Source organism: Myotis yumanensis, unplaced genomic scaffold (assembly GCF_028538775.1).
Source record: "Myotis yumanensis isolate MYYU_CA2020_CCGP unplaced genomic scaffold, mMyoYum1.0.hap1 SCAF_11, whole genome shotgun sequence".
Taxonomy (NCBI): Eukaryota; Metazoa; Chordata; class Mammalia; order Chiroptera; family Vespertilionidae; genus Myotis; species Myotis yumanensis.
The window spans coordinates 24,688,979-24,715,204 of record NW_027223762.1 but is presented as its reverse complement, the minus strand read 5'-3'; the positions used below and the strand labels follow the sequence as shown (position 1 = coordinate 24,715,204).

Sequence of the window (26,226 nt, the reverse complement as noted above, 5' to 3'; positions counted from 1 at the left end):
GAATCGAATAATAAAAAAATTGGAGGGTAAACGTTTGTGTATCTTATGAAAGTATCAGAGCACATCAGATTGGGAATTAAAAATCATAAAACTGGTCCTCACAGATCATTTGAGAAGCACTGCTCTAAACCACAAGAGCACTTTTTAAAAAAAAATGTACATGTTCTATGGTTGACACTATTGCAGATGGCCAGCATTTCTCCCCCCCACCCCCACTCCACCCAGCCCCGGCTCCCCCTCCTTGGCCCTCACATCACTATCGTCTGTGTGCATGGGCTCTGCATATATGTTCTTTAGCTAATCCCTTCACCTTTTAATGAATAAGGGAGACTAATATTTGTTGAGGCCCTACTGAGTGCCAGGTATTTTATTATAAAGTATCATTTAATCAGCACGGCCCTAAAAGGTAAATATTATTCCCATTTTATAAATGAAAATAAAAATAAGCAATAGTATTACGGCCACAGCCCATAACAATAAAATAGCACAGCCAAAGAATAATCTGTCTCCCTTGCATTCCATGCAGAGCAAAGCTTCAGATACTTTAGAAATAAAGAACAGTCTAAGGTTAAAAACTAATAGTGCCCTGGCCGGTGGCTCAGTTGGTTGGAGCATCATCCTGTGCACCAAAAGGTTACTGGTTCCATTACTTGTCAGGCACGTACCCATGTGGTCAAGTCGATCCCCGATTGGGTGCGTGCTGGAGGCAAACTGATCAATGTTTCTCTCTCTCCCTCTCCCTTTCTCTCTCTCTCAAATCAATAAAATCATTAAAAAAGATAAAAGGATTAATACTAATTCCAAGGGCAGGCATAAGAATTACGAGTTTCAGACTATTTTATAAATTAACACTTCAGGTCCTTCTCCAGAGCCATTTTCCCTCCTCTTCACCCCCACTCATTCTGTTTTGTTTAGCAGACACTCAGTAGGTGTTGGGAATTTACTTTCTTTTCTTTCTTGCTCACTTCTCCCTGCACCAATCTTTCTCTTCCTCCCCTCCCCCCGCCCCCTTTCTTTCCATCCTATTATTCTCAACTGGCCAGTCTATGGAACTGAAGGATATTTTAAAATTAAAAGTTCTTGATTTTCAGTTGTTAGACGAGAATCCAGGTGTATAGAGGCTTCCCTGTCCTTCTCTGAAGGTAGAACAAATCGCTTTTTATCGTCGTACTGTCCAAAATCTACTCCCTACATGGTTTGGGCAAGGGGTCCAGCTTCTCCCCTGCTGGGGGCACCCCCTTCTTGACAGAATGAGACTCCGGGAGCCTGGGTGCTGATTCTGGCAGCCAGCCCAGCCCAGCCCAGCCCCCTGCCCCTGACAGAGACTCAAATGAGACCACCACCTAGTGGCCACTCTGTCTGCCCACCCACCTTGTTTTGAAGGACTCTGGCAGCTAGCTTCCTCTCTGCTCCCATCTTCTCCAGGCCTCTCCAGGGTGCCAGGTCACAGAGACCCACTTCAAGGACACCTGCCTCCTCCCCACACCCACATTTGCAGGACAGTGTTCCCCTCCCCAAAACCTGACAATTCGCTGTCTGGAAACCTGGATTCAGCCAGCAAGCCTGGCGTCCAGACCAGGCCCCTCCTCACCAGGTCACATGGGGACGTGGCGGTCTCCACAGCTGCTCACCTCACAGGGCTGCAGAGGGTGGGGGCCTTCCAAGCGTTGACAGAGAAGGAAGAGGCTGAAACCAGTAAGAGGCCACCTGCCTCCAACACCCCTTCTCACTTCATCTGAAGAAACACTCTTTAACCACTTGGATAGGCTCTTTGTTTTCACGCGAACAAACCCCACCACAGAGAGCTGTACTCCGGGGTTCCCCTGCTCCATCCTGAATCTAAACCGGATGTGAGTTTGAAAGTAAGTGTGCAAAAAGGAGCAACCACCTTCCCCCTGGGTGGGTGGTGGGGAGCGGCCTCCCCAGACGGGAAAAGGGGGTAGGGGCCTTTCTGAGGGAGCTTCTCCTAGTCCTTCACTCCCACCAGACCAGCAAGAAGCCCCCTCAGCGGGGCCCTCCCCTCCTACTCCCTGCAGTGAAATCCATGCTTTGGGATTTCTAGCTTCTGAGGGAAACCCCACAGATGCGGCAGGGCCTCAGGGCCTCAGTCTGGAAAATGGGTTTCAACTGAGGGTTGGCTCCCCCTCAGTACCTTCTTCCCCTCTCCCAAGTTATATAACTGTTAAAGCTTCCAGTCACTGACTAGAAGAGTCCAACAGGTGGGACTTTAAGGAACTCCCTCCTGAGTTGCGGGGGGTCAGTTCCAACAACACCACCCCACAGAAAACAGCCTCTCAGTCCCTCAAGTGATCAAGAACCCAATGGAACCCTAGACAATTTGGCTCAGTGGATAGAGTGTCAGCCCATGGACAGAAGGGTCTTGGGTTCGATTCTGGTCAAGGGTATGTACCTAGGTTGATGTTTCTCTCTCTCATTCTCCCTTCCACTCTCTATGAAAATCAATGGAGAAAATATCCTTGGGTGAGGATTAACAAAAAAAGAAAGAGAGAGAGAGAGAGAGAGAGAGAGAGAGAGAGAGAGAGAGAGAGAGAGAGAGAGAAAGAAAGAAAGAAAGAAAGAAAGAAAGAAAGAAAGAAAGAAAGAAAGAAAGAAAGAGAGGAAAAGGGCTTTTATAGGGAAAAAAAAGAAGAACCCCCATGGAGAGAACCAAGATAGCAGACAATCCAAAAAAAAAGCTCCATGCATGGACTTTGGGAGTCACTGTTTTCCTTGCTCATGTGCATGCGTGCATTTGGGGATAGTGTATCTGGATTTAACAGTGGGGAAAAAATCACTGACCCCAAAATTGACAGGAGAGACCTCCCACTATCCTTCAGTCTCCCTCGTGCTGGTCAGTTCCCACAGTGAAGCCAGGCCAGGCTCCATATGCCCCACTCTTGTTACTAGCAGACTTGGTTGCAGGGGCTCAGGCTTGGGGACAGGCTCTGCCACATACACATCACGTGACTTCTCTGAGTCTTGGTGTCCCTGTGTTTAAAATGGGGACAATAGCCCTGCTGGTGTGGCTCAGTGGTTGAGCATCGACCTATGTTCGATTCCCGGTCAGGGCAAATGCCTGGGTTTTGGACTTGATCCCTGGTAGGGGGCATGCAGGAGGCAGCCGATCAAAGATTCTCTCTTATTTATGTTTCTCTCTCTCTCTCCCTTCCTCTCTGAAATAAATTATTTAAAACAAAAATATAATGGGGACAATAATTCCTGTCCTCCCCAGAGAAATTATAGAGCCCTAGCTGGTTTGGCTCACTAGATAGGGCATCAGCCCGTGAACTGAAGGGTCCCAGGTTCAATTCCAGTCAAGGGTACTTATCTCAGTTGTAGGCGCGATCCCTGGCCCTGGTCTGGGTGCATGCGGGAGACAACCAATTGATGTGCCTCTCTTACATCGAAGTTTCTATCTCTCTCTGTCTCTCCCTCTCCCTTCCACTCTGTCTAAAAATTGATGGGGAAAAATATCCTCGAGTGAGGATTAACAAAAAAAAAGGAAAAAATAAAGAAAGCACTTTATACCATACCATTTATAAACTGTCATACCAGTGTTTCCAAATAATGCTTCACAGACTATAGTAAGGGAAGTTTGAGAAATGCGGTATTTATACTCTAACGTTGGCTTTAACATCACATGCAGGTGAGCATATTAAAGGCCCTTATAAGTCCTGCAGTTTAAACGTCTGTTTAACGATATTTAATCCATTAGGTCTAATTTCTTAACTTGTGTGGCTCTCTAAACTCTTTCTTTCTGGGATACCAACGAATAAACATTCAATGTCTTGAGACCGCTAGAGAATAGCATAGGAAACACAGCCCAGGATGGACCGAAGGAGGCCTGGTTCCTGTCTTGGTCCCAGTGTGTTTCTCCGCAGTGCCAACCTGACTCAGATTCCCATACCTCTGAGAAAACCCCAATGCCTTCTGTGTGGGTCACTTTCCATTTCCCACCCTCACCAGGCTTACCCCAAACCAACCCATACAGGGGGTAGAGGGGAACCTGTAATTTATCTATTCTGCCCTAAAAGGGGGGGCTCACCAGCTTCTCCCGTATATGTACCAGCTCTGGCCACTGCCACACTTAGAACTACCTCAAAGGTTCAACCTGACTGGCCGTCCCTGCCACCTACCCCCCCCCCCCCCCCTCGGTGTCCTTCTATCCTTCCCCCTCATTGGACAGACACATTTTGCTCTTTCCACTGTCAGAGGTCAGTACACATTCTGCTACTTCCTGAGCCCCACCATCTAATGCGCAATTGCCCTCTGGTCACCTCCCTGCCTCCCTGTCCATTTTGGCAACTCTTCAGGCTGGGATTTGGTGCTACACATCTTTGAGAGGTAAGACTACAAGCGATTACAAGGATGTGCTGAGAAATCTGGGTTTAAATCCTGATTCCACCACTTATCAATGGGATGATCAAGTTACGTAACTTCCCCGTGCCTCAGTATCCTTATCTGTAAGTGGGGCAAACAAGAGTACCTGTTTCTTGGGGTTGTTGGGAGGAATTAATGAGTCCATTAAAGTGCTTAGGACAGTGTCTGGCACACAGTGAGTGCTAGGTAAGTGTTAGCTATTACTATTATTTTCATTCCTTCTCCTCCACAGAGCCTTCCACAGGCAGTGTTTAAAACTCTGTATAACTGGGTGTATTTACTTCCTTCCACAGGGCTCGGAGAGGGCTCTCCAGGCTGAGCTGAAGGCACCAGGGACAGGATTTGAGGTTGGAGACGGGGGCGGGGTTTCCCTCACTGCCACATCAGGGTACTTTCCCACCCAGAAGCCCAGCCCAGCCAATCCAGCCCTGCTGCTCAAGTCACGAGCTGCCAGGGCTAGAAGGGTCCCGAGCCCGGCCACAAAGGGGGAAACTGAGGCTTACCGGGCCTCTTTCACACTTCACCACCCCACCCCCGTGATCATCAACCTCTCCAAGTAGGTCTGTTGTGGACAGAGCTCCCGCTGTCAACTTGACTTGGGGGAAGGCATGGGGAGACACACAGTGTTCACCTGATGGGAGCTCAAAGGTGGAGCAAGAGTCCAGCCCAAGCCCTAATCTGACACGTGCCCATACCACCATTTCACAATAGATGGAGTTGCCCACATGATCCTAAAGGGCAGAGAGCAAAAGACGATTCCCCCTATCCCCAAAGCACCCAACCTGCACGAGTTTTCTCCTGGGGCAGGAAAGCCGTTCTAACTGCCCGGGCACTCCTAAGACTAGCTCGACAGGAAGAGTAATACCAAAGACGGCCGGCGAGGCTGGGGGCAGTCGGGGCGCACTTCCTGGAGGAGGAGGCGCGTTTCGCGCGCTCCAGCTAGTGAACCAGCCCCTTCCCTCACTCACCGGTGTCCGGAGGGGTGAATAAGGCGCTCGAGATGGCTCTCCGGCTGCCTCCACCACTGGGCAGGACCAGCGCCCTCATCTGCCGGACCAGCTGGGGCATGCGGTCCCAGAGGCCCTCGGCGCGGCAGCGCTCCAGCTCGCTCTCTACCTTCAGGTGGGAGCTGTGTGCGCCCTTCGCAGCCATCTTCGCGCGGGCGCTGTCATGGGAGGTGCGGCTAAGAAGTGGAGACCCGGCCGGGGGCGGCGTCCCGGCTGGGGCGCACACGCAGGCGGGGTCGAGGAGGGCGCGGACGGCGTCCGGGGGCCCGGGGGCAGCGGGGGCCCAGGCGGCGGCGGGAGAGCAGCAGCAGCAGCACTGATTGCACCGCCCGGCGCCTCCGGGCTGGGGCTCCGGCCGCGCGGCCCGGACGCGTCCAGAAGCAGCCTCCGCCTCTGCTGCAACTGCCTCTGTCGCTGCTGCCTCCGCCGCTGCTGCAGCTGCTGCCACAGCCCCCGCCCCGGGCCCGGGCGCCGCCAGCTGCGGACCCGCCCCTGGCCTCCGCTCCACCCCCGCGAGGGCGTGGCGCGGCTCCGGGGAGGCGGACGCGCCTGCGGCCAGCGGGGCCACAGCAGCCAGGCTCCCGAGGAGCGCTCGCGGCCGCCCCGGCGCCAACCGCCCGCCGCCCTCGCGGCGGACTCGGCCTTCACTTTAATGCTGGGCGGAGTCCCGGCGCCCGGGGGCGCCCCGCTGCCCGCCCCCTTCCCCACCCGTTGGGGCTCTTGGCCTGGGAGACCCCCGCCCCGACGTTCCGGCTTTGTGTGATGGCTCCGTCACCACTGCTGCCCCCGACACGTCACAAATCCGAGGAGAGGCCGGCCGGCCGGGAGTCCCCAACCCCGAGAGCGAGCCTCCCCGGAAACCCGCCTCCGCCGCGTGGGTCCTGCCCTGCTCCCTACGGGGAACGCGCCACCCCCGGGGTACGCGGGAGAAAACAGGCGGGTTTTGAGTCTCTCGACTCTATGGACGTCTCCACTCTAACAGACTGTTTCTTTCCTTTTTTTTTTTAAACAGCAGAGTTCCTCTTTCCAACTTGACTCCCTTACCTAACCGACTGTCCTCAGCAGAATCCAATTGCCCTGGATTTCTTAAAGGTTTTAAGCTGTTTCTCCAACTTGGTATTTATTTATTTCTTCATTCTGGTGTCTAAAGACTGTGATCAAGGCTGTCCTGAGCTCTTGGCAAGGCTTAGTCTGGCTCTGCGGGGTACTAAGAAGTTCAGAGGATTACTCGGTGGCCTGGAGGGAGGGGCAGACCAACAACACCCAGTGCCTGGTACAGGTTCTGGTGGCCCCACCTCCGGGTGCCCTCGGTTTAGTCTTGTGTAGGGATTGAGGCCATCACGCACAAAATCACAGTAAGACCAAAACAAAGAGCAAGCAAACAAAAAAACCACCTCCCTGTGTGTAAGCGAAGACTCCAGAAAACAGGCCTGTCAGGGCTAGCTTTTAAGTATAGACTCCTAAGACCCCTCAAGTAGGTCTTTCCCACTGCCGGCACGTGACCTTGAGAGTGAGCATGGCCACTCAATGTTGGGAGCCTCTGGACAGCTGTAAACGTGGGAAGGCTTTTGTCAAGAGGAGCCCAGGCTCCTGGTGCTTATCCCACTGGGTCCTTGGCGCTGCAGCGACGGGACATGGGGGCGGGGGGGCATGTTATCCGTGGAAGGCAGTCTTCCTGCCCCCCACCCCATCCTCCTAGATACCCTCCTCTCCAGATTCCAAATGTAGCTCCATTCCTTGCTTGGCAGGCAGGGTTTCCTGAACTTGGAGGCTGTGCTGAGTACCTGGGGTCTGTCCTGATCTCCCAGAATCCAGGAGATAAGCGAAGAAAAATTGGGACAGCTCTGGCAGTTAGAATTTCCTCAATTTACACACACTCCTCCTTGCCTACTACTGTCAACTCCTCTAGCTGGCTTTTGGTTAGTTACCCTTGGCTGCCCTTGATAGTTACCAGAACCGGATTTTGCTAGGAGAATGATTTGAGCATGTCCTTCCGGGGAGGGTGGCCCGAGAACACCCTGTGATTTACCCCAGATCTGGCAGTCCCCAGAGTCAGCCCTGGGGCAGACAAAGAAAAGCAGAGTTGATAAGCAGGAGGCAATCTTTATGGAAAAGAAAACCTCCTCCCTCTTTTCTGCAGTCCTTTGCCAATCCTGCCCCCAGGTTTGCAGTACTCCCGGGAACTAGCTGAAGGGGAATGCCTCCTTGTTTCTTTGACAGGTGTTCCAATACGTGTGTGGGCATGGGCCCAGGTGGGGAGGAACATCCCTTGTACTAGGAGGAGAAAGCCCTGCCAAGTATCATGGTTTAAACTTATGATGAGAAGAATTTATCTGTCTATTGAGATCTTGTTTCTAGGCACATCCTTTGTTTGGCTCAAATACATTTTTATAATACAAAAACAAAAAACTTATCATGAGCTGCTCCTCAATACTGTGGAACACCTGCCTTCATGGCTCTTCTCCAGCAGAGATAAGACCCCAGCCTGTTAGTGACCAGCTTTTTGGGGGGACGGTAAGAGACTATGCGCACAATAACCATGACTAATTGGTAACATTTGCCAAAATCAAAGGCATATAAAAAGGGTGGTGGTGGTTTTTATTTTTTAATCTGAAATCTCTTAGGTGGGAGTTTAGGACAAATTCTGATTGCTACCAAGATAACTTGCTGATGAGGTGAAGCTGAGCTCAGAGGAAGTAATGAAGTTCATAGGAGGTATTGATTTACTTCCTACCAGTGGCTATGTGGTCTCCACTTTCAGTTCTTGGTTATCAGGGTTCTTTCCAGCTACTCTTCAATTTATTATTCAAGATGATTTTTTTCTGTATTTAAGTTGTAATTTAAGTTTGGTCCTGGGAGGGTGTCAGCGTAGCTTCCATTTAATCTGCCGCCATTTCCCTGCTCTGAATCTATATTTTGCCTACTGGGTTTCTAATGGAACAATAGGAGGAGAAATGAAGACTCCTTTCTCCTTCAGGCTTTTGATTATTAGTTTTATTCCTTCTTTAGCACCTTGTTTTAGAGCAGTGGTTCTCAAATGCTGCGACCTTTTAATACAATTCCTCACGTTGTGGTGACCCCCAATTTCATTGTTACAAATTGAACATAATTAAAGCATAGTGATTAATCACAAAAACAATATGTAATTATATATGTGTTTTCTGATGGTCTTAGGCGACCCCTGTGAAAGGGTTGTTCGATCCCCAAAGGGGTCCGCGACCCACAGGTTGAGAACCGCTGATTTAGAGGCTATTTTGCAAATTTGGGTAAAGGTTTAGGTAGGTCATTCTGAACCTTGATGAGTTTAGTCTGGAAGAATATCATTAGAATTGTTTGCCCACAAAAGAGCTTCAATCTGTGCTTGATCTACACAAAAAAGTACTGGTACAACAATATCCAAATTAGCCAGGACCTCATTATGAATAGAGATGTCCTCTGGGACTGGAGGGAAGAGACCATCAGGACACAGTAAATCTCTTGCTATTAAGTTAATGAGTGTCACAAAGGAAAAACCTCTTTGGTTAAAGATTCTAGGCTAAAAAGGGGGAAAAAAGGTTCAAGGGTGACAGTTATACGGGTGGGGTGGGGGCTGGAGAAGGTGTGCTGAGGATTATTAACTGGATGCATGACTGGAATAGTTTGTTGACTCCAAGGAACATGCTGTATAGTAGTGCTCAGGTTTAAGATTGCTATTATTGTGCCCATATCAATCAAAAAGTTGTAATGTTGTCCTTTAATTTTTATAGAAATGTTTCCTTGCAAGTTTAAGAATAGAATGCGAAATGGAACACCTTCATTGATAACTTTTTTCTTTTCCGTTTTTTTAGTTTCTTAGTTCTAGAGCTCTTTCAATATAGACTCTTTCAAGATTTTGATCATAGCATATTAAAGTCCCTATTTCTGGTTTAAGGCCATTCACAAAAAGTTAAGAGGGAGAGCCAAAGTCAAGTCAGCTTCAGGATTTACTCCTGAATACTGTCCCTCCTTTTTCTTTTTTAAGTTTATCTTTATTGTTGAAAGTATTACAGATGTCCCCTTTGTTTTTTCCCCCTTTGGCCACCTCCATCCCACATCCACCCGTCCCAGGCCTTCAAGTTCATGGGCTATGAATATATGCATATAAGTTCTTCAGTTAATCTCTCCCTCCACCACCCCACCATGTTTTTTGCCTTGAAGAACGGAATAGAGTACCATCTATTTCCATAGGAAAGTTAAAAGATAGTTTACCAAAGACCTTGACCACCATCTATAGCTTTTCTAAACCCCTTCAATTTCCTATGCAATTCAAGGTCTTTTAAGTCACCAGAGGTCTTCCCATTCTGAATATATATATATATATATATATATATATATATATATATATTTACACACACACACACTTTTTTATTTCAGAGAGGAGGGAGAGGGAGAGAGAGATAAAAACATCCATGATGAGAGAGAATCATTGATCGGCTGCCTCCTGCATGCCCTCCACTGGGGATTGAGCCTGAAACCCAGGCATATGCCTTGACCAGGAATCGAACCATGACCTCCTGGTTCATAGGTCGACACTCAACCACTGAGCCACATGCTGGGCCCATTCTGACTTTTTTGCATCTGAGCTTCCTACTAATGTATGAAGTAATTTATGTATATCTGGATGCTCTGGACTAGATGTCCCTCAAACTATCCTAAATTCCTCTGTGATGTTCTCTGTCTTGTCTAGGCCTTGAAGAGTCTTTGATGATGGCTTTCAGCTGAGAACGAAACCAGAGCTTAAAAGTCACCATAAGAGATGTTTTTCTATGTGGAAGGAGGTTTACCTTAAAGAGGTAAGTGAGGTTTGGGGTATCTGGCCAGCCCAGAGTGGAGGAGATTAGGTCAGAGGGAGTGAAGGATAGCCTTTTCAACTCACCTTAGCCATTCTGCCTCCCCCCGCAAAAAACAACAACAACAAAAAACAAAAAACACAACAAAGAACTCCTAAGGTGACCTGAGTGTCTGCCTTTCGATGATTTTAGCAGTTTTAGACTTTAAACAATAGCTTTGCTCCATCTGCTTTTCAAATAATTTATTTTTCTCTTCTATCTTTTAAAAAACATAGTTGTTGTGAAAAATAACACAATTAAAGGCAAGTGCATACAGTAATTATTGTAAAGCAGTGAGAGGAAAATAGAGTAGAGGAGCTGTTCCCTGGACACAGGGACCTCTCCCCCAGGGCAGCGCTGCTCTCTTCCTCCTGCAGCTGGGGCTGCAATCTTAGAGCTGCAGCAACCCTGCCTGACGCTGAGAGCCTGGGGCTGCCCAGCCTTCTACTGTCCAGTCCACTGGAGGACTGCAGCGCCTTCTGCTCCACCCCAGGCCTACTTTGCATGGTACCCAGCAGTTATGCAGATGTCCTTGTCCATCACAGTGAGCAGGTGTAGATAGATGCTTCTGATAGACTTCTTTGGATTGGGCTTTCCAAACTACTCAGAACTTCAAGGAAAAGGTTCTGATTGTGAAGGATAAAGGTTATGTGAAATATAGAGTAAGTCTGTATGGATGTTGCAAGAAAAGTAAGACAGTACACAATAGTGTTTAACAATAAATTTTCTCCTTAAATTTGGATGGAGTGTGTTGTGGATTAAAATCCTCTTGGCAATTCTGGTAATAAACCTCCAGCGTGGCATCTAAAATGGACCTGCTTTATCCTCCTAGTTCCCTTCTCTACTTTCAAGCACTAAGGAAACCTTTGGAGCAGCCGTCGCCAACCAGTGGTCCAAAAGGTTGGCGACCACTGCACTAGAGGGTGAGCCATCAATCAGTACAAAGAGGTTTATATAAACACCCTGGATGATTCTTTGACTGTAAGGAAGCTTCTAATATTCTTCCAGAAGGATCATTTTCTGTCATTCGAACCTTTACCCTTTTCTGAAAAAGAATGCTCTGTCAAAAGAAGTCCCTTCTAATTTTAATGTGTTTTCTCCATGTCCAGGGTGGTCCTCGAGTGTACCATAGACCCTGAAAACACTTATCCCTCTAATCACTTACAAAGAATAATGAATCAATCGATGACTGAGCAGAGGGTTTGAACTAATTCTTGGAGTAAACAATGTGGCTGGTAAAACTCAAGAATGAGTAACTGCCTCTGTTCATGCAGTGGCTATGATGCTGAAAAGTGCCTTGTCAATTGAAATTTTGCAAATTAAATCTTAGGCAAAAATCCTATATAATAAAAGGCTAATATGCAAATAGACCAAATGGCCTAACAACCAGTCGCTATGACGCACACTGACCACCAGGGGGTGTGTGCGGAACATGGCGGGTGTTGGCAGCAGGTGGCAGAGTGTGGAACATGGCAGGCGTCGGCCACAGTGAGATGGTGGAGCAAGTGAGCAGGGGCACCAGACCAAGGCAGGGCATTGGTCGCTGTCATTGGGGCGAGCCTCTGGTGGTTACTGAAAATTCTTTGCTCCTGCACAACACGGTCCCACCTGGCGCACACACCCACTGCCGGCACCTGGCGCCAGCCCCAATGCCTCAGAGCCGTCAGCGGGTGTGAGCAGTGGCTGCTGGCCCCAATCACCCCTCAGGGCTTCTCCACCTCCCCCTGTTCCTAAGGGGCGATTGGGGCAGCAGTTGCCACTCATACCCACTGCTGGCACAGGCCCCAATTGCTCTGCGCCCTCAGCGGGTGTGAGCAGGGCAGTGCTGTCAGTATGTGGAAGTGGCGGTGGCAGGAGCGGGGCTGTCGGCAGAAAGGGGACTGGGGGCCATGGAGGATGGGCGGAGACCCGCCCCTGTGCCCACTGCAGCCTCACAGCCCACAGTTCCTTTCAAGGTGCACAAATTCGTGCACTGGGCCCCTAGTGATCATCATAAAAAATGCCTTCTATAAGAAGAGACTTTCATAATGTGAACAGTCTGACTATAACCTATTGTGTTTGTTTAGCTAACGGCCTCTGTGTGTCCCAGTCTCATGACTGAATGCCCAAGTACTCCAGCTCAACTCTCACCTACTCGGTAAAGCCTTACCCTGCCACCCAGGTCTTACAATTTATATTCTTTCATCTCTGCACTAAATTTTAACATGGTCTGTGTCCTACAGTTCAGCTCTTTTCAATGTTCAATTCCTGCAATGCTTAAAAAAAAATAATACTTAATACATTAAAAATGTTTCTCTTGCTGCTTCCCTTCTTTTCTATATTTCTATCATTGCAACCTTCAGTATATTTATAATAAGAATTTCAGGTATGGGTTAATAGGTGTCACTGTGAGAAATAAAATTTAAAAAGCTTACCATTCTTTTAAAATTAACTGATTCATTCATACACTGCCCCCCCCTTCACTTATATTATTAAAACTATTAGATGTTGGGTCAAGAAGAGAAAACAATTATTAATTTTGCTTAGAGAAGAATAAACTGTAATGGTGGGGATTTTGAGGGAAGGCAGGAGACAAGTCACCTTACAGGTGATATAATCAAGTTAATTTATTCTGAGCAGGCATGTGTCAACATTTTACTAAAAAAAAAAAAAAAACAAGTGCAGTGCACCGAACTGACCTGTTTAAAAAAAAATACTGAAAGCTGAGTAGAAGCAGCCCAGATCCCTAAAGGTCAATTATGGAAGGATCAATTAGTTCAATGTCCATGTTACCCCCCAAATTGCCAAATGTGCAAGTTACCAAAAACTTAGAGTACTCTTGAAAATATCCAATGACTATTAAGGTATTTTTTATGAATACCACATGGAATATTTTTATTCTTCCAGGTATTATTTTCCAATATTCTAATTCAAAACATTCATATTTAACATATTCTAGAATGCTTTTATTCATGAATGTGTTTCATAAATGTATTTACATTTCTTTCACAACATCTTGAAATTATGGTAAGATAAATCAAACTTTCTATTAATTGGAAAGCTAAGCTCATAAGAAAGTAGATGAAATCATGTAAAGAGAGTGGGAACTCAGGCTAGAACCCTGGGTGCCTTAACATTTATAAGTTGAACAGAAGATGAGAAGTCAGTGAAAAGAATCCTAGAAAGAATAGACAGTCCTTGCCAGAGTGACTCAGTTGGTTGAGGTCGAAAGGTTGCCAGTTCGATTCCAGGTCAGGGCACATGCCTGGGTTGTAGGTTCAATCCCTGGTTGGGCACCTACAGAAGGCAACAGATTGTTTCTCTCTCATATCGATGCTCCCCCCTCCCTTTCTGTCTCTAAGCATGTCCTCAGGTAAGGAATAAAAAAAAAAGGCCAGTGAGATGGGAGTGCATGATGTCAGAAAACACGAGATGGAAGTGTTTCAAAGTGGGAGTGGTTGGCTGTGATGAACAGCACTGAGAGGGTAAGCAGAAAAAGAGGAGAAGGTACCATTGGATTTGCATGAAGATTACAGTTTCATTAGTGTGGTAGTGAAGCAACCAGAGGTAAAGGTTATTTGACGATAGGAATGGTATATTAGAAAGGGAACAATTGGTGATTCAAGAGAGGGAAGAGGGTAAGATCCGCAGAAGTGGAGGCATTGGTATCAGATAGCTTCTTTTTTAAAAAAATAATTCTTTATTGTTGAAAGTATTACATATGTATCCCCTTTTCCCCCCTTAGCCCCCTCTAGCACGCTTCCCCCCCCCCCCAAAGCCTTCAGCACCCTATTGTCTGTGTCCATGGATTATGCATATATGCATACAAGGTCTTTGGTTGATTACCTCCCACCCACCCTCCCCCACCTTCCCTCTGAGATTCTGCACTCTGTTCCATGCTTCAAGTCTCTGGATCCACTCCGCTCATTAGTTTATTTTGTTACTTAGAGTCCACATATGAGTGAGATCATGTGATATTGTCTTTCTCTGACTGACTTATTTCACTTAGCATGATACTCTCCAGGTCCATCCATGCTGTCACAAAGGGTAAGAGAGTCTTCTTTTTTTTACTGCTGCATAGTATTCCATGGTATAAATGTACCACAGCTTTTTTATCCCCTTATCTACTGATGACATTTGGGCTGTTTCCAGATCTTAGTGATTCTAAATTGTGCTGCTATGAACATGACAGTACATACATTCTTTCTGATGAGTGTTTCAGGTTTCTTAGGGTATAGTCCTAGAAGTAGGATCACTGGGTCAAATGGCAGATCCATATTTAATTTTTTGAGGAAACTCCATACTGTTTTCATAATGGTTGCACCAGTCTGTATTCCCACCAGCAGTATACTAGGGTTCCCTTTTCTCCACATCCTCACCAGCACTTGTCATTTGTTGATGGTAGCCATTCTGACAGGTGTGAGATGGCACCTCATTGTCATTTTGATTTGCATCTCTCAGATGATTAGTGATGTTGAGCGTGTTTTCATATGACTCTTGGCCATCTTGTCCTCTTTGGAGAAGAGACATTGAGTTTCTTGAAGAATGAGACCATGTCTTATTTGTACTTGTATCTCTAGTAACTCCCAGTACATAGAAGGTACTCGAGAAGTATTACTGAATTATTGAACAAATGAGCAAATGTAATAGATGGATGGCAGATGCAAGGCTGGAAAATGAATGAATGGGTGTGTGTTTTTTATTTTTATGAATGATTGCCTTCTATTGAGATAGCAGCTGATTTCACGAACTGCACAGGTGAGGTGGTGTTTGAACCGGGCCACCCCTAGTCCTGGTGGGACTCCCCTGTGGGTGAGTCGGTGTTGCAGAAGGCGGCTTTGTGGGATGGAGAAAGCAGAGTAAGGAAGCAGGCCCGTCTTGGAAACACAGGACTCCAGGCCGGCTCCAGCGTCTTCCAGCCCTTTCATTAGGAAAGGATTTAGGATTCCCATTTTCCCCCAGTTTGCTAGTGAACGTGGAGGCGGAGCTGGAAAGCTAGCCTTGGCGTCTGCTCCGATGGTTTTGCCCCTCTACGTCCTACGCGGGTCTACGTTCCTCGGGGTTTCCTAGCAACCTTCCGGGCCCGCCTGGCAACCTTCTGGGCCCGCCTGGCAACCTCCCGGGCCCCTGGGTGCCCAGGTTGATCACACCGGGCTGCAGCCGAGCGTCGCCTTCGGGAAGCAGGAAGAACGGCGTCCGCCCGACCCCCGGGCCCGTTACACGTGGAATCTGCCCAGCCGTCCACCCGGCGCGCCGCCGGGCGAGGGCGGGGCCTCGCGGCGCCAATGGGCGGGCAGAAGGGAGCGCGCCTGCGCACGGCAGGTCGGGGGGCGGGGCCTGGAGAGAGGCGCTGAGGACGGGGGCTGGCGAGGCTCACGCGGGGTCTCTGCGTGTCTGGCAAAGTTGGGCAGCTGCGGGCCGCGAGGGTGAGTGAACCGGGGAGCATCCCAGAGGCGGCTGCGGCCGGTGAGGTCCGAGTCCCCACTTGGGGGAGGAGACCGTGGGGCGGCGCCAGGGGTCCTCAGCGGGGCTGGGTCCCGGCGCCCCTCTGTGGTCCTGGGCGCCGGGCTCGGGGTGAGAGGCTGGAGGGCCTGCGTGGGGGTCTCAGCCCCCGAGCCGCCTCTGGAGGCTTAGCCGGCTTAGAAGCAGAGCCCCTCTCTCCCTCTCTCTCGGGGCGGGCCGCTGGGGGCTGTGAAGCCAGATGGGCCCTGCCGGGGCCGATCTCCGCCCTCTTGGAGGACCGGCCGTGGGCATGACTCCATCTGCTGCTGGCACCCCTTCTCCTGCGACCCTCGCCCCCCCTCCCGCTCCCCATCTCCTCCTGGAAGAGACAACAGGCAGGTCCTGTCTGGCCGGGCGAGCTTGGTTTGGCTGTGCCCGGGAGTGGGACGGCGAGGGGAGGTGATTTCCTCTTGTGCTCCCTACCTGGGCGTGGGCACTGCCACCCACCCGGTGCCCAGGCCACAACCTGGGCGTCATGCTCGCCTCCCGTACTCCTCGCCACCCGTATCGGATCCATCACAAATCTCTCTTGGGTACGTCCGCTCTCCACTCCCCGTCTCTCTGCTCCAGCTGGCTCAGGCCGCCGTCGTCTCTGCCCCGGATGCCGCAGGAGCCGCCTGACCGGTCCCCTGCGTGTCTTTGATGATCCTCTGAGCTTGTTCCTACCGGAGAGCCAGGGTGATGGTCCGAAAGCACACATCTGGTCACCACACCATGCCCTTTCCGACCTGTTAGGAGCTTCTCGTTGCTCTTCCACGCTATCCAACAGGGATGCAAGCCCCTTCTTAGCCTGTCCTGTTTTCACTCTTAACTCACCGGTCTCTACTGAGTCTCCAACCATATTGGACTGTGGAGTTCCTGGCTTGGACCAAGTTCCTAGGCTCAGGTGTCAGCTACATCATGTTCCCTCCCCCTGAGGTGCTGTCCTTTGGTTGGAAAAAATCCTCCTGGTCCTTAGTGAAGTTCTCCAGGTGTGGGTTGTGTGTCTTACTGGTCCGCAGGTTGTAATCTGTGTGAGTGGAGTTTGCCTCAGTCATAGTCCTGTCCTCAGTAGCTTGTGCAGCACCGGGCTGTTACTAAAGAGTATGTTAGTTAAATATATAAATGAAGCATGGCAGCTCCTTGGGCTCCCCCAGAAGAACAAGTAGACCCAGTTATCAAATGCCTGCACTTCCAGAATCTGTTCTCAACCCCCAACCCCTGTAGAGGTTGCTTTGGCCTAGGAACTTGGTTATTTTCTCACCCTCAGCTCAGGCCCATGGAAGTTTTAAACGGGGAAGTACCGATCAGAGCTTTTCTTTGGCATTGACTCTGGGTTCAGGATGTCTGGATGTTGGTGAGTGTGGCTCCTCTGAGTTTGGATTCTTAACCGAGGGCCTTCGGTGTGAGGGAAAACCTGTTAACAGCTGCTGTGGGCTTGATGGGAGGAAGGCTGGCTCCAAACTCTTCCGTGCTGGTAGGACAAACTACATAATGGGAGGGGTGGGTGGGCCAGGCCACACCACTGGTGGGAAGGCTCCAGAGGGAAGTTGTTTTTCCAGCTTAGGCCAGATCTTCTGTGATAGGGAACGACATACCTAAGGCCCAGACCCACTGCTCGGATTCAGACGTGAAGGCCTGCTGTCTGTAGGTCAGCTCAGCACTTGGTGATACATTTAGTAGGGAATAGAAGAGACAGAGAAGATGGGTTCCCAGCCCTCAGAGCCGGAGGAGAAAAGAAAAACAAGAGGAGAACAATACGTGGCCATATGTTAAGGCCAGATGAGTGTGAGAAGCTGCAGACTTGAGGTCAGAGGAGGGGACAATGGATCTGGGCCTGGAAGAATCCAGAGATGGTATTTTGAACTGGGCCTGGAAGGAAGAGGGAGGACAGACAGACAGAACCAGTGGGCGCAGTGCTCTGGGACCGGGAGAGGACGCAGCCAGGGGAACTCTGACAGTCCCAGCACTGCGGGATCTCACGACTGCGGATGGTTGGGTGCTTCGCTCCCAGGCCTGCGGCTTCTCCTTGTGAAGGATGCCTCAAAGCATGGGTTGTACCCTGAAGTCTCTTTCAGGAATCTCTCCTCCTTTGGGTTTTTCTCCAACCTGGCCTTTACATTTTCTCAAAAAAGCCCAGCGAGGTCAGGAACTCCCAGGGTTTATCTGCCCGGCTGTTTGCTCATGGCCTTGGACGAAGTGGTTGGAGTGTGGGTGATGCAACTTGTTCATGGGGCGGAAGGGAGTTGCTTATGTTTCTTTTCGAATGTGCCAGTTTAAAGTGTTAGGTGGCGGTCAGATTCCCTGCTTTCATTACAGCACTCGGAGGGAGAGTTTCTCCTTTGTGTTCATAGATTTGGTTTTTGTTGTGATCTAATACAGGCATACCTCGGAGGTATTACAGGTTCCATTCCTGGCCACCACAATAAAGCGGATTTCACAATAAAGTGAGTCACGTGAAGTTTTTGGTTTCTCAATGCATATAAAAGTTATGTAAAAGCCCTGGCTAGGTAGCTCAGCAACAAAACGACGTATGCCGGTAGTTAGAAACCTGCAACAGCACACCACGACGGGACATGCTCAGTATTAATGGTTCTTGCCGTTATTCTGCCTCCCTTGAAGAAGGGATCATTTGGACCCATAGTTACTATACTACCAATCACTTTTAGCTGTTCTTCAAAGAGGACCCCCCCTCCCCCAATTTGATATACTGAGTTTCAAACCACATAGTTATAGGAAATGGTGCCATGGGTTTAGTGATCATTTAGCTCAACTATCTGATAGATATCTAAAAAAACAAAGTAGTTTTATGCTCAGTTACATTGACATCAAAACTTGGCAGCATGTTCGTAAAGTGGAACTCCCCCCCCCCCCCCCCCCCCCCCCCAACCAGGGACCGTGGCACACAGACTGAGGATTGTCAACCTCTGTGCCTGGTACTGTGCTTGATGCTAGGAATGTAGATGCAGTCCCCACCCTCACAAAGCCCAGTCCTGCAAAGGGCACCGATAGTAATCAGACCTTGTTCAAGACCACGTTCACAGCTGTTGCCTGAAGGGACGCCCTCAGGAGCATATGGGAAGAGCACCGAAGCCAGGCTTGAGATTGAAGACGGCTTGCTGGAGAAAGAGACCTTTAAGGCGTAGGAGTCTGAAAGGCTTGGGAGGACCTGGCTTCCCACTCTGATCCCTCCTGTCCAGAACTCTAACAAACTGTTCTGTTCCGGCCGGTGCAGTCACTGCTGAGAGTAACTCGAAACCTTGTTTTCTGGTACCAGGTACAGTGGCAGTGGCTTTATCAGGGTCTGGATACTTTTATTTGGTAAAATTGGAAATGTGGTTTCTGTTTCTGAATTGTTTTATTTTTAAAAAAAAATATATTTTATTGATTTTTTACAGAGAGGAAGGGAGAGGGATAGAGAGTTAGAAACATCAATGAGAGAAAAACATCAATCAGCTGCCTCCTGCACACTCCCTACTGGGGATGTGCCCGCAACCAAGGTACATGCCCTTGACCGGAATCGAACCTTGGACCTTTCAGTCTGCAGGCCGACGCTCTATCCACTGAGCCAAACTGGTTAGGGCTGAATTATTTTCTAGAAATGAGAACTGGAAGCCCCTTTTTCATTCCAACCATATAACATTGGAACAAAATTATGGGATGAATGATATTAAATACATCTTTGTAAATAAAAAGCATATTTATAGTAGAAATTTTAGAAGCAATAGAAAAAGTAAAAATAAAAATCACTCCTAATCTCATGACTCATAAGGTAATCTTTATTTTTAGTTGTTCTCTGTGTGAAATATACATACATTTAAAATATATTTTTTATATTGATTTCAGAGAGGAAGAGGAGAGATAGAAACATCAGTGATGAGAGAGAACCATCAACTGGCCTCCTGCTCACCCCCTATGATCCAGCCCGCAGTCTGGGTATATGCCCTGACGGGGAATTGAACTGTGACCTCCTGATTCATAGGTTGATACTCAACCACTGAGCAACACCGGCTGGGCTACATACATTCTTTTTTACAAAAGTGAATTTCTCTTTACAGACTTTTGCAGCCTGTTTTTTGTTTGATATATATTGAACATCTTTTCCAATTATTGACATACTGCATTATGATATCCCTCCTTAGTAATAAGACTAGATGCTGCTTTTTCACCCTCTAAGTCAGTGGTTCTCAACCTTCCTAATGCCGCGACCCTTTAATACATGTTGTGGTGACCCCCAATCATAAAATTATTTTCGTTGCTACTTCATAACTGTAATTTTGCTACTGTTATGAATCATAAGGTAAACATCTGATATGCAGGATGTATTTTCATTGTTCACAACCCACAGGTTGAGAACCGCTGCTCTAAGTGATACATCCCACTGACTGTTGTCCCCTTAGGGAGGGGGCCATGGGAGGTTATGCTGCAGTAGGCAACATAGGTTTGGAAAATTTTCCTAAATGTAGGGGTGGCATTTTCCAGGGTCCTTCCTTTTAGGATGGGTGAGGGGGTTGCAACACATCTACTTCCCAGCCCAGGTACAGGGAGTAGAGATGGCAGAGCTTCGGAGCTGAGCTCGGTGTGTAGCATGCAGAAGGGTATGACCAGCACTTATGCTTTACCTTTACTGCTATAGGTTTGGGGCTGTGGCTGCAGTTGGCCCCTGAGGAATTACTGGCCCTTGTTATCCAGCAGAATCTGCATTGCCTTTTAGGAAGTGAATGTGTTCGTCGGGGCTTTCTTTGTATTGGTGTGCAGGTCTCCTGGCTGTCCTTCCCCTTCCTGTTTGAGGTCAGTCCATAAGCCCCGGGAAGGACCAGGACTTGCAGTTTAACAGTAAAGCCCTGCCTGAGCCTTGGTGGGGAATGTTGATGGGAACAAAGCACGCCCGACCTCGGGGAGCTTGCTCGTAGCTGACTGCCTTCCTGTTGTTGACCACAATCCCAGGTCTAGCCAACGGGAGAACTTGATGGAATCCGATTTTCTGTGTACCCCTCCTTTCCACAGCTTTTTCACGTGGTTAAACTACTTGCCTCTGTCACAGCACTGAAAGTGGACGAGGCAGGAGTTAATGTCCTCTTCTCTGCGCTGGTCTTGAACTGACCCACCTCATCGCTTCCCTCAGCTACCTTTGCTCCACTAAATACCTTCCCTACTGTGTGCCAGTGGAGCCATTCTGAAAGCAAGCTCGGATCTCGTCTCCCACTCAGGAATCCCCAGGAACTTCAGTCCCCTTGGCCGACCTGCCAAGTCATGTTCAGTACTGCCTGGTACACCTTTGCAGCCTATTGCTCCTACTTCACACTCTCTGGGCTCCAGACCAACTAAACCACTTGGAGTTTCTTTCCCACTTCGCTGCACCTGCCCTTCTGCCCCTCTGCTCCCGCCATTCCCTTCGTCCTTCAGTCCCGGCAGGTCCACAGCACACTCCTCCATCCAGGCCCAGCTGAAGTCCCCATGCCTGTCAGCACTCTCTGATTTTCCCTCACCCAGAGGAAGTTTCTTTCTGTGAACTCTCAGAGGGTTATCTGTCTTAGGACACCCCACTTTCTGCCTGTGTTCGCCCTCTTGGTAGGAAGTATTGCTCTCACCGACTGTAAGCTGCTTGTAGGCAGGAATGATCTTCAAACCCATTGAAGCTCTCAGTGAGCTGCTTGGCCTTCTGGAGGTGCTTCAGGAAGGTCATGGACCTGCCCCTTTGAGTGATGGGGACCTAGAGTCTAGTGGTCTAGTGGCAGAGCTGGCCTCGGAGTCAGTTTAACATATTCTCTTCCCCAACTTTGCTCCTTTATCAGGTTTCTCCGGAGCGCACTGTTTTGAGTCTTGAAAGAACTTGAGCTCTGGTGTTCTCACTTTCATCTTCTGTGTTCCCCACCTCCCAGGTGCCAGCGACCATGAGATCTCTACAGCTGCTCAGAACCCCCTTCCTGTGCGGCCTGCTCTGGGCCTGTTGTGCCTCAGGCACCAGGGCCGAGCAGCCTGGGGCCGGTTCTTCCCATCACGGCAGCATGGGGCTGGATAAGCACACCGTGCACGACCAAGAGTACGTACTCAGCCGGCGCTGTGGCCGGGCCCCTTCCTCTCAGCCGCGATGGCACACTCGGTTCTCTTTTCCTTCTGCTCACATTTTCCAAGGATGCTGTGGATTCCTTATATCCACCTGTGAGTCAGGTATTCCCTTTCTCGTCATCTTATCACCAGGGGAGGATCTTGAGGCCCAAATGGGATAAATGACTTGCCTGAACTCATTCTGTCTCACCACAGACAGACACACACACACACATGCAGTAGTGGTGGTGGAATCCAGAATAGAGCTAAGGTTTCTTGACTGTGACAAGACCATTTTCTTTTTTTATTGGCACAAACATTGAGTCATTTGTTGCAACTTTTGTCTTGGGCCAGTTAGCCTTATACCTTATACTCTGTTATCCTTGAATTGCTTTAAAAAGAAAAGTTTTTTTAATTGATAGCCTCAAAAAAATGTTATAGCAACATTCTAGTAATAAAGAGGAAAAATCACTCATAACCTTGCCAGCATAATAAATGCAGTGTTTTATTTTATTCCTGCTCCCTTCACGGCCTTGCCTATATCTGCCATCCTTCAGTGTGGTCTGCCCCTGTTTTTCAATGGATGAGTTTCAAGATTTGAACTTTTAAGAGTCCTTAAGGTTTTGGCATGATCCCACTGTCCCTGCCAAGTGGTCTGAATCTAACTGTTGGTTTCTAGGCATATCATGGAACATCTAGAAGGTGTCATCAACAAACCTGAGGCGGAGATGTCTCCACAAGAACTGCAGCTCCATTATTTCAAAATGCACGATTATGACGGCAATAATTTGCTTGACGGCCTAGAACTCTCCACAGCCATCACTCATGTCCATAAGGAGGTAGGTCAGGCAGTGGTGCACTGGGCAGCCTCACGGAAAGGCCTCCCTTTGGTACTTCAGCACCCTGTCTTGATGGTCCGAGCTGCCCAGTGCAATAGTATTGTTGCTTCTCTTTGTTCTGCTTGCCACTCTGTTCTGTCTCCTCCTATTCAGTGGTCCTTCTTGCAGAGGGTGACCTGCTATAGCTGAAGCCCCAGGGCCTTGTGTCTTTAACAAGACCTACAGGCATTTCTGCTGCATACCAGAGTAGAAAACCAGCACCCAAAAGGCAGACCATGTTCAAGATGCAGAGCAGGGAAGATGTCATTTTATTTGAGAAGAATGGGGAACCAGGGAACCAAGGGACTGAGGGGCTCAGCAGTAATGGAGGGTTTTTACAGTGCTGCGAACAAAGCAGTTTGCAAAGCACTTTCACGTAGGTTAGAGATCTCACCCGATCTTTGCAATAGCCTTTGAGAAGGCAGGGGCTGGCATTGTTACTACCTGATTTTAGAGGGGAGGAAATGGAAATCGAGATCTAATGCCTGTTCTGCTCTGCACATTGCAGTGTAGAGAGAGGAGGGGAGGCAACGTTGGTGAGGTGGCTGTGATCACATGGGCGCCAGGAGAGCAGGTTTGGGTTGACTTTGAAGGCCGTGGGGAGCGCTAATAGCTCCATACAGGAGATGGCGTGACTAGAGCAGTGTTTTGGGAACATCCTTTGCTGTGGGAGGCTGACAGGCATGAGGAGAGTCTGGTCTGAGGAAGAAGAATGGTTCAGAGTCCTGGCAGGGGAGGGTGGTGGTGGCAATAGGAGAGGAAAGGTAGATATGGAAGAGGTGCCAAAGGAAGAATTGTCACAGGATGTGAACAGCGAGAGCTTAGCACTTGGCACAGTGAGCCTCTGGAGCAGGAGAAATACCTTCCCTCAAAGATCCTAACAGGGTCTGCTCTGGTCGGCAGGCCTTCTTCCTGTTGTTCTCACCCCAAGGTCTAGTCCAGGTGGCCGTTTCTTACTGTGTCAGGGCAGATGGTGCCCAGAGCTGGTCCTCGGGAGGGCCTGGGCTGTAAGCTTTTCGCTAGGATGGCTTTGTGGGTCTGGAATCTGTGAAACGCATCATTCTTTTTAAAAAAATCTTTATTGTTGAAAGTATTACATATATCCCCTTCCCTCCTGCCCCACCACCACTCCCTGCTGAAACACATAATTCTGTGTAAACCATATTTAGCTTTCTACAGTGAACATGGATGACTTTTTTTTAAAAATATATTTTATTGATTTTTTACAGAGAGGAAGGGAGAGTGATAGAGAGTTAGAAACATCGATGAGAGAGAAACATCGATCAGCTGCCTCCTGCACACCCCCCACTGGGGATGTGTCCGCAACCAAGGTACATGCCCTTGACTGGAATCGAACCTGGGACCCTTGAGTCCGCAGGCCGACGCTCTATCCACTGAGCCAAATCGGTCAGGGCTGGATGACTTTTGTAATTAGAAAAGGATGAGAAGTAATTTTTAAAATAAATAAGCAAGGGCCTACTTTGATTATATCTTCTAACTGGCAAATATAATTTCTAAATTGGATTGTTATGAATTGACTATATCTGATACATGGCTTGTGGATTCCTAGAAAGTAGCCACGTCCTACATTGAAGTTTTCAGACATGTACGAGCATGGACATTTTAGAAATTGGCTACGTACTTCCAGTAAAATGTGCCAACTCATTGTCTCATTTAAATTTTGTAGGGAGGGAATGAACAGGAACCACCGATGAGCGAAGAGGAACTGATTAACTTAATAGATGGTGTTTTAAGAGACGATGACAAGAACAATGATGGCTACATCGACTATGCTGAATTTGCAAAATCACTCCAGTAGACATTATTTGACCATCTCCTAGTTATTATGCAAATGTGACCCATTATAATGTGATTGAACACTTTCAGTAATGCAGAATAATTCATTTCCAATTACTGCTGAAGTATTTTGGTAAAAACCTGTAGCAAGTGTGACACTGGTGTGAGAAAGAGAAGTCAAGAGCAATGGGACATATTGTCCCCAAGTACTGTTAAATCTGTTGGACAAGGGCTCGATTGAAGAGTCTTTGTAAGATTATTGGATTATTGGAGCTGAGGACTCAGGAACAGGACTGTAGAATACTGATGTTCTCTTGGTTTTAATTCATGCTGCCTGAAAACTAAGACGAGCTTTGCCAAGTGGACACACTTTTCAGTAACAGTGAAGGAATGGAATCAATGCCAAATGTTCCCCCTTGTGGGTGCTGTCTCTTCAGGAAAATGGTCAGTATTCTGTAAAGTTCCCTGGCTTAAATGATTACTTGCTTTGGGCAAGTGAGTATTGATTAAGCTATTTCAAAGCCACAGCCTCACGTGAATGTCAGATATTGAGTTCAGCTACCCAGAGTCTATCTTCTGGCACTTGGATATGATACACCACTGACCTAAGAGATTAACCTTTTTCAGTTTTTCAATATTTTATGAAACTACTGCCATATCCTTATACTTTATTTCTTTTATGTCTTCTTCAACCTGGGAGAGACCTTGAATTTAAAACTGTTCTCTAATCAATAGCACATGTTTTAGCTTTCTTAATATTTGTATTTAACTCTTGTTTCTAGAGTTTCGCTTTTGCAGTTTAGAAACGTAGGCATGCAAGGATTTTCCCTTCTGCCTGATACAGCGGGGGTAAAACTGCTAGCTGCCGTAGCCAAGTGCAAGTGAAAAGATCGTTCACCGGGCACAGTGATGAACCTGATACAAGTTGTACTTAGAAGGAGTATTGTTTAAGTGACCCCTTCTAGCCTAAATATGTGAATTCTTTCAGATCAGGAAAGATTGGAAAGAGAAGCCTAAAAACTCAACAGTGTGAGTCTCAGTAATAGCTGAAAGTGAGAAGCAGCAGCAAATTGTGATTTGGTTTATTGGCTGTAATGGACATACTGTGATAGAAATCATAAAATGATGATTGAATGGGGGAAAACTGCATAAAATTTACTGTAAGATGTATAGAGACTTATTTTCTTTATTGAAGTATTCTTATAAGAAAACATGTATTTGTAAAAATGGTTTCCTGTGTCACGTATTTGTGCAATCAGAGCTGAATTATAAACTATTCTTGTAAAATCTAGTTATTTTGGAAGATTTATATAATGAATTCTGGATATATGACCAATAAAACTGATGAAACAAAATAAAGGGCCGTTGATTTTGTCTAATAGGCTTCTTCTCCCATCACCTGAAGGCGTTATTTATCTGATGCAGATGTTTACAGGTGCCTGCTCTCTGCAGGTCCTGTGACCCTCCCTGCCTCTACCGCTCCTTTTGCAGGGGTCGATTCCCAGTATTCAGTCACTTTCCTCTTTTAGACATTTTTTTTCTTCTGAATGAAATCACTTTTTGGACCTTTTTTTCCTGGCCAAGTTCAGATTATGACAACATTTTCTGGCTTAGGAAAACACAGTGTTTTCTCCTTGAGTCTGGTGACTGTTCTTTCTTTGCTGGAAAATTTAATTAGATAGCATTATTACAAGCCTCCCAGGCCCAAGCAAAAAGTACAGTCCTCTGGCTTTTTGGAAATAACATTTTGTTCTGCCAGTTGAAAAGCAAGGAAGGAAATTGCCATTGCCTCCCCCCACCCCCACCCCC

At 47.9% G+C, this 26,226-nt stretch overlaps 2 protein-coding genes across 4 annotated transcripts in view; one reads left to right on the top strand and one right to left on the bottom strand.

Moving 5' to 3' along the window:
• Positions 1-5,743, bottom strand: part of TTC7A (tetratricopeptide repeat domain 7A) — a 106,510-nt gene extending 100,767 nt beyond the window's left edge. Inside the window, exon 1 of one of the 2 annotated variants that reach the window (XM_070429155.1) lies at positions 5,349-5,743. In XM_070429155.1, the coding sequence (XP_070285256.1) occupies positions 5,349-5,532 (184 nt within the window). In that variant the 5' untranslated portion in view covers positions 5,533-5,743. The remainder of the gene's footprint in view (positions 1-5,348) is intronic. The other variant, XM_070429154.1, reaches the window with a different exon arrangement.
• A 4,367-nt stretch (positions 5,744-10,110) lies between these two features.
• MCFD2 (multiple coagulation factor deficiency 2, ER cargo receptor complex subunit) lies at positions 10,111-25,771 on the top strand. Of its 2 annotated transcripts, none has more exons than XM_070429156.1 (4): positions 10,111-10,198; positions 21,577-21,737; positions 22,422-22,581; positions 24,308-25,771. In XM_070429156.1, exons 1-4 carry the CDS (start codon positions 10,172-10,174, stop codon positions 24,437-24,439), a joined length of 480 nt encoding a protein of 159 aa, XP_070285257.1. In that variant the 5' UTR covers positions 10,111-10,171; the 3' UTR covers positions 24,440-25,771. The 2 variants fall into 2 exon arrangements, with proteins under 2 accessions (XP_070285257.1, XP_070285258.1); XM_070429157.1 differs by lacking the exon at positions 10,111-10,198 and adding an exon at positions 15,552-15,639.
• Positions 25,772-26,226: the final 455 nt, after the last annotated feature.

What these genes read in the sequence shown, in the direction of transcription:
- MCFD2 (XM_070429156.1), top strand. Translation starts at nt 10,172, where the DNA reads ATGTGGAAGGAGGTTTACCTTAAAGAG. An exon ending in CACACCGTGCACGACCAAGA is followed by an intron (nt 21,738 to 22,421) that starts GTACGTACTCAG and finishes GTTGGTTTCTAG; the next exon opens with GCATATCATGGAACATCTAG. An exon ending in TCACTCATGTCCATAAGGAG is followed by an intron (nt 22,582 to 24,307) that starts GTAGGTCAGGCA and finishes TAAATTTTGTAG; the next exon opens with GGAGGGAATGAACAGGAACC.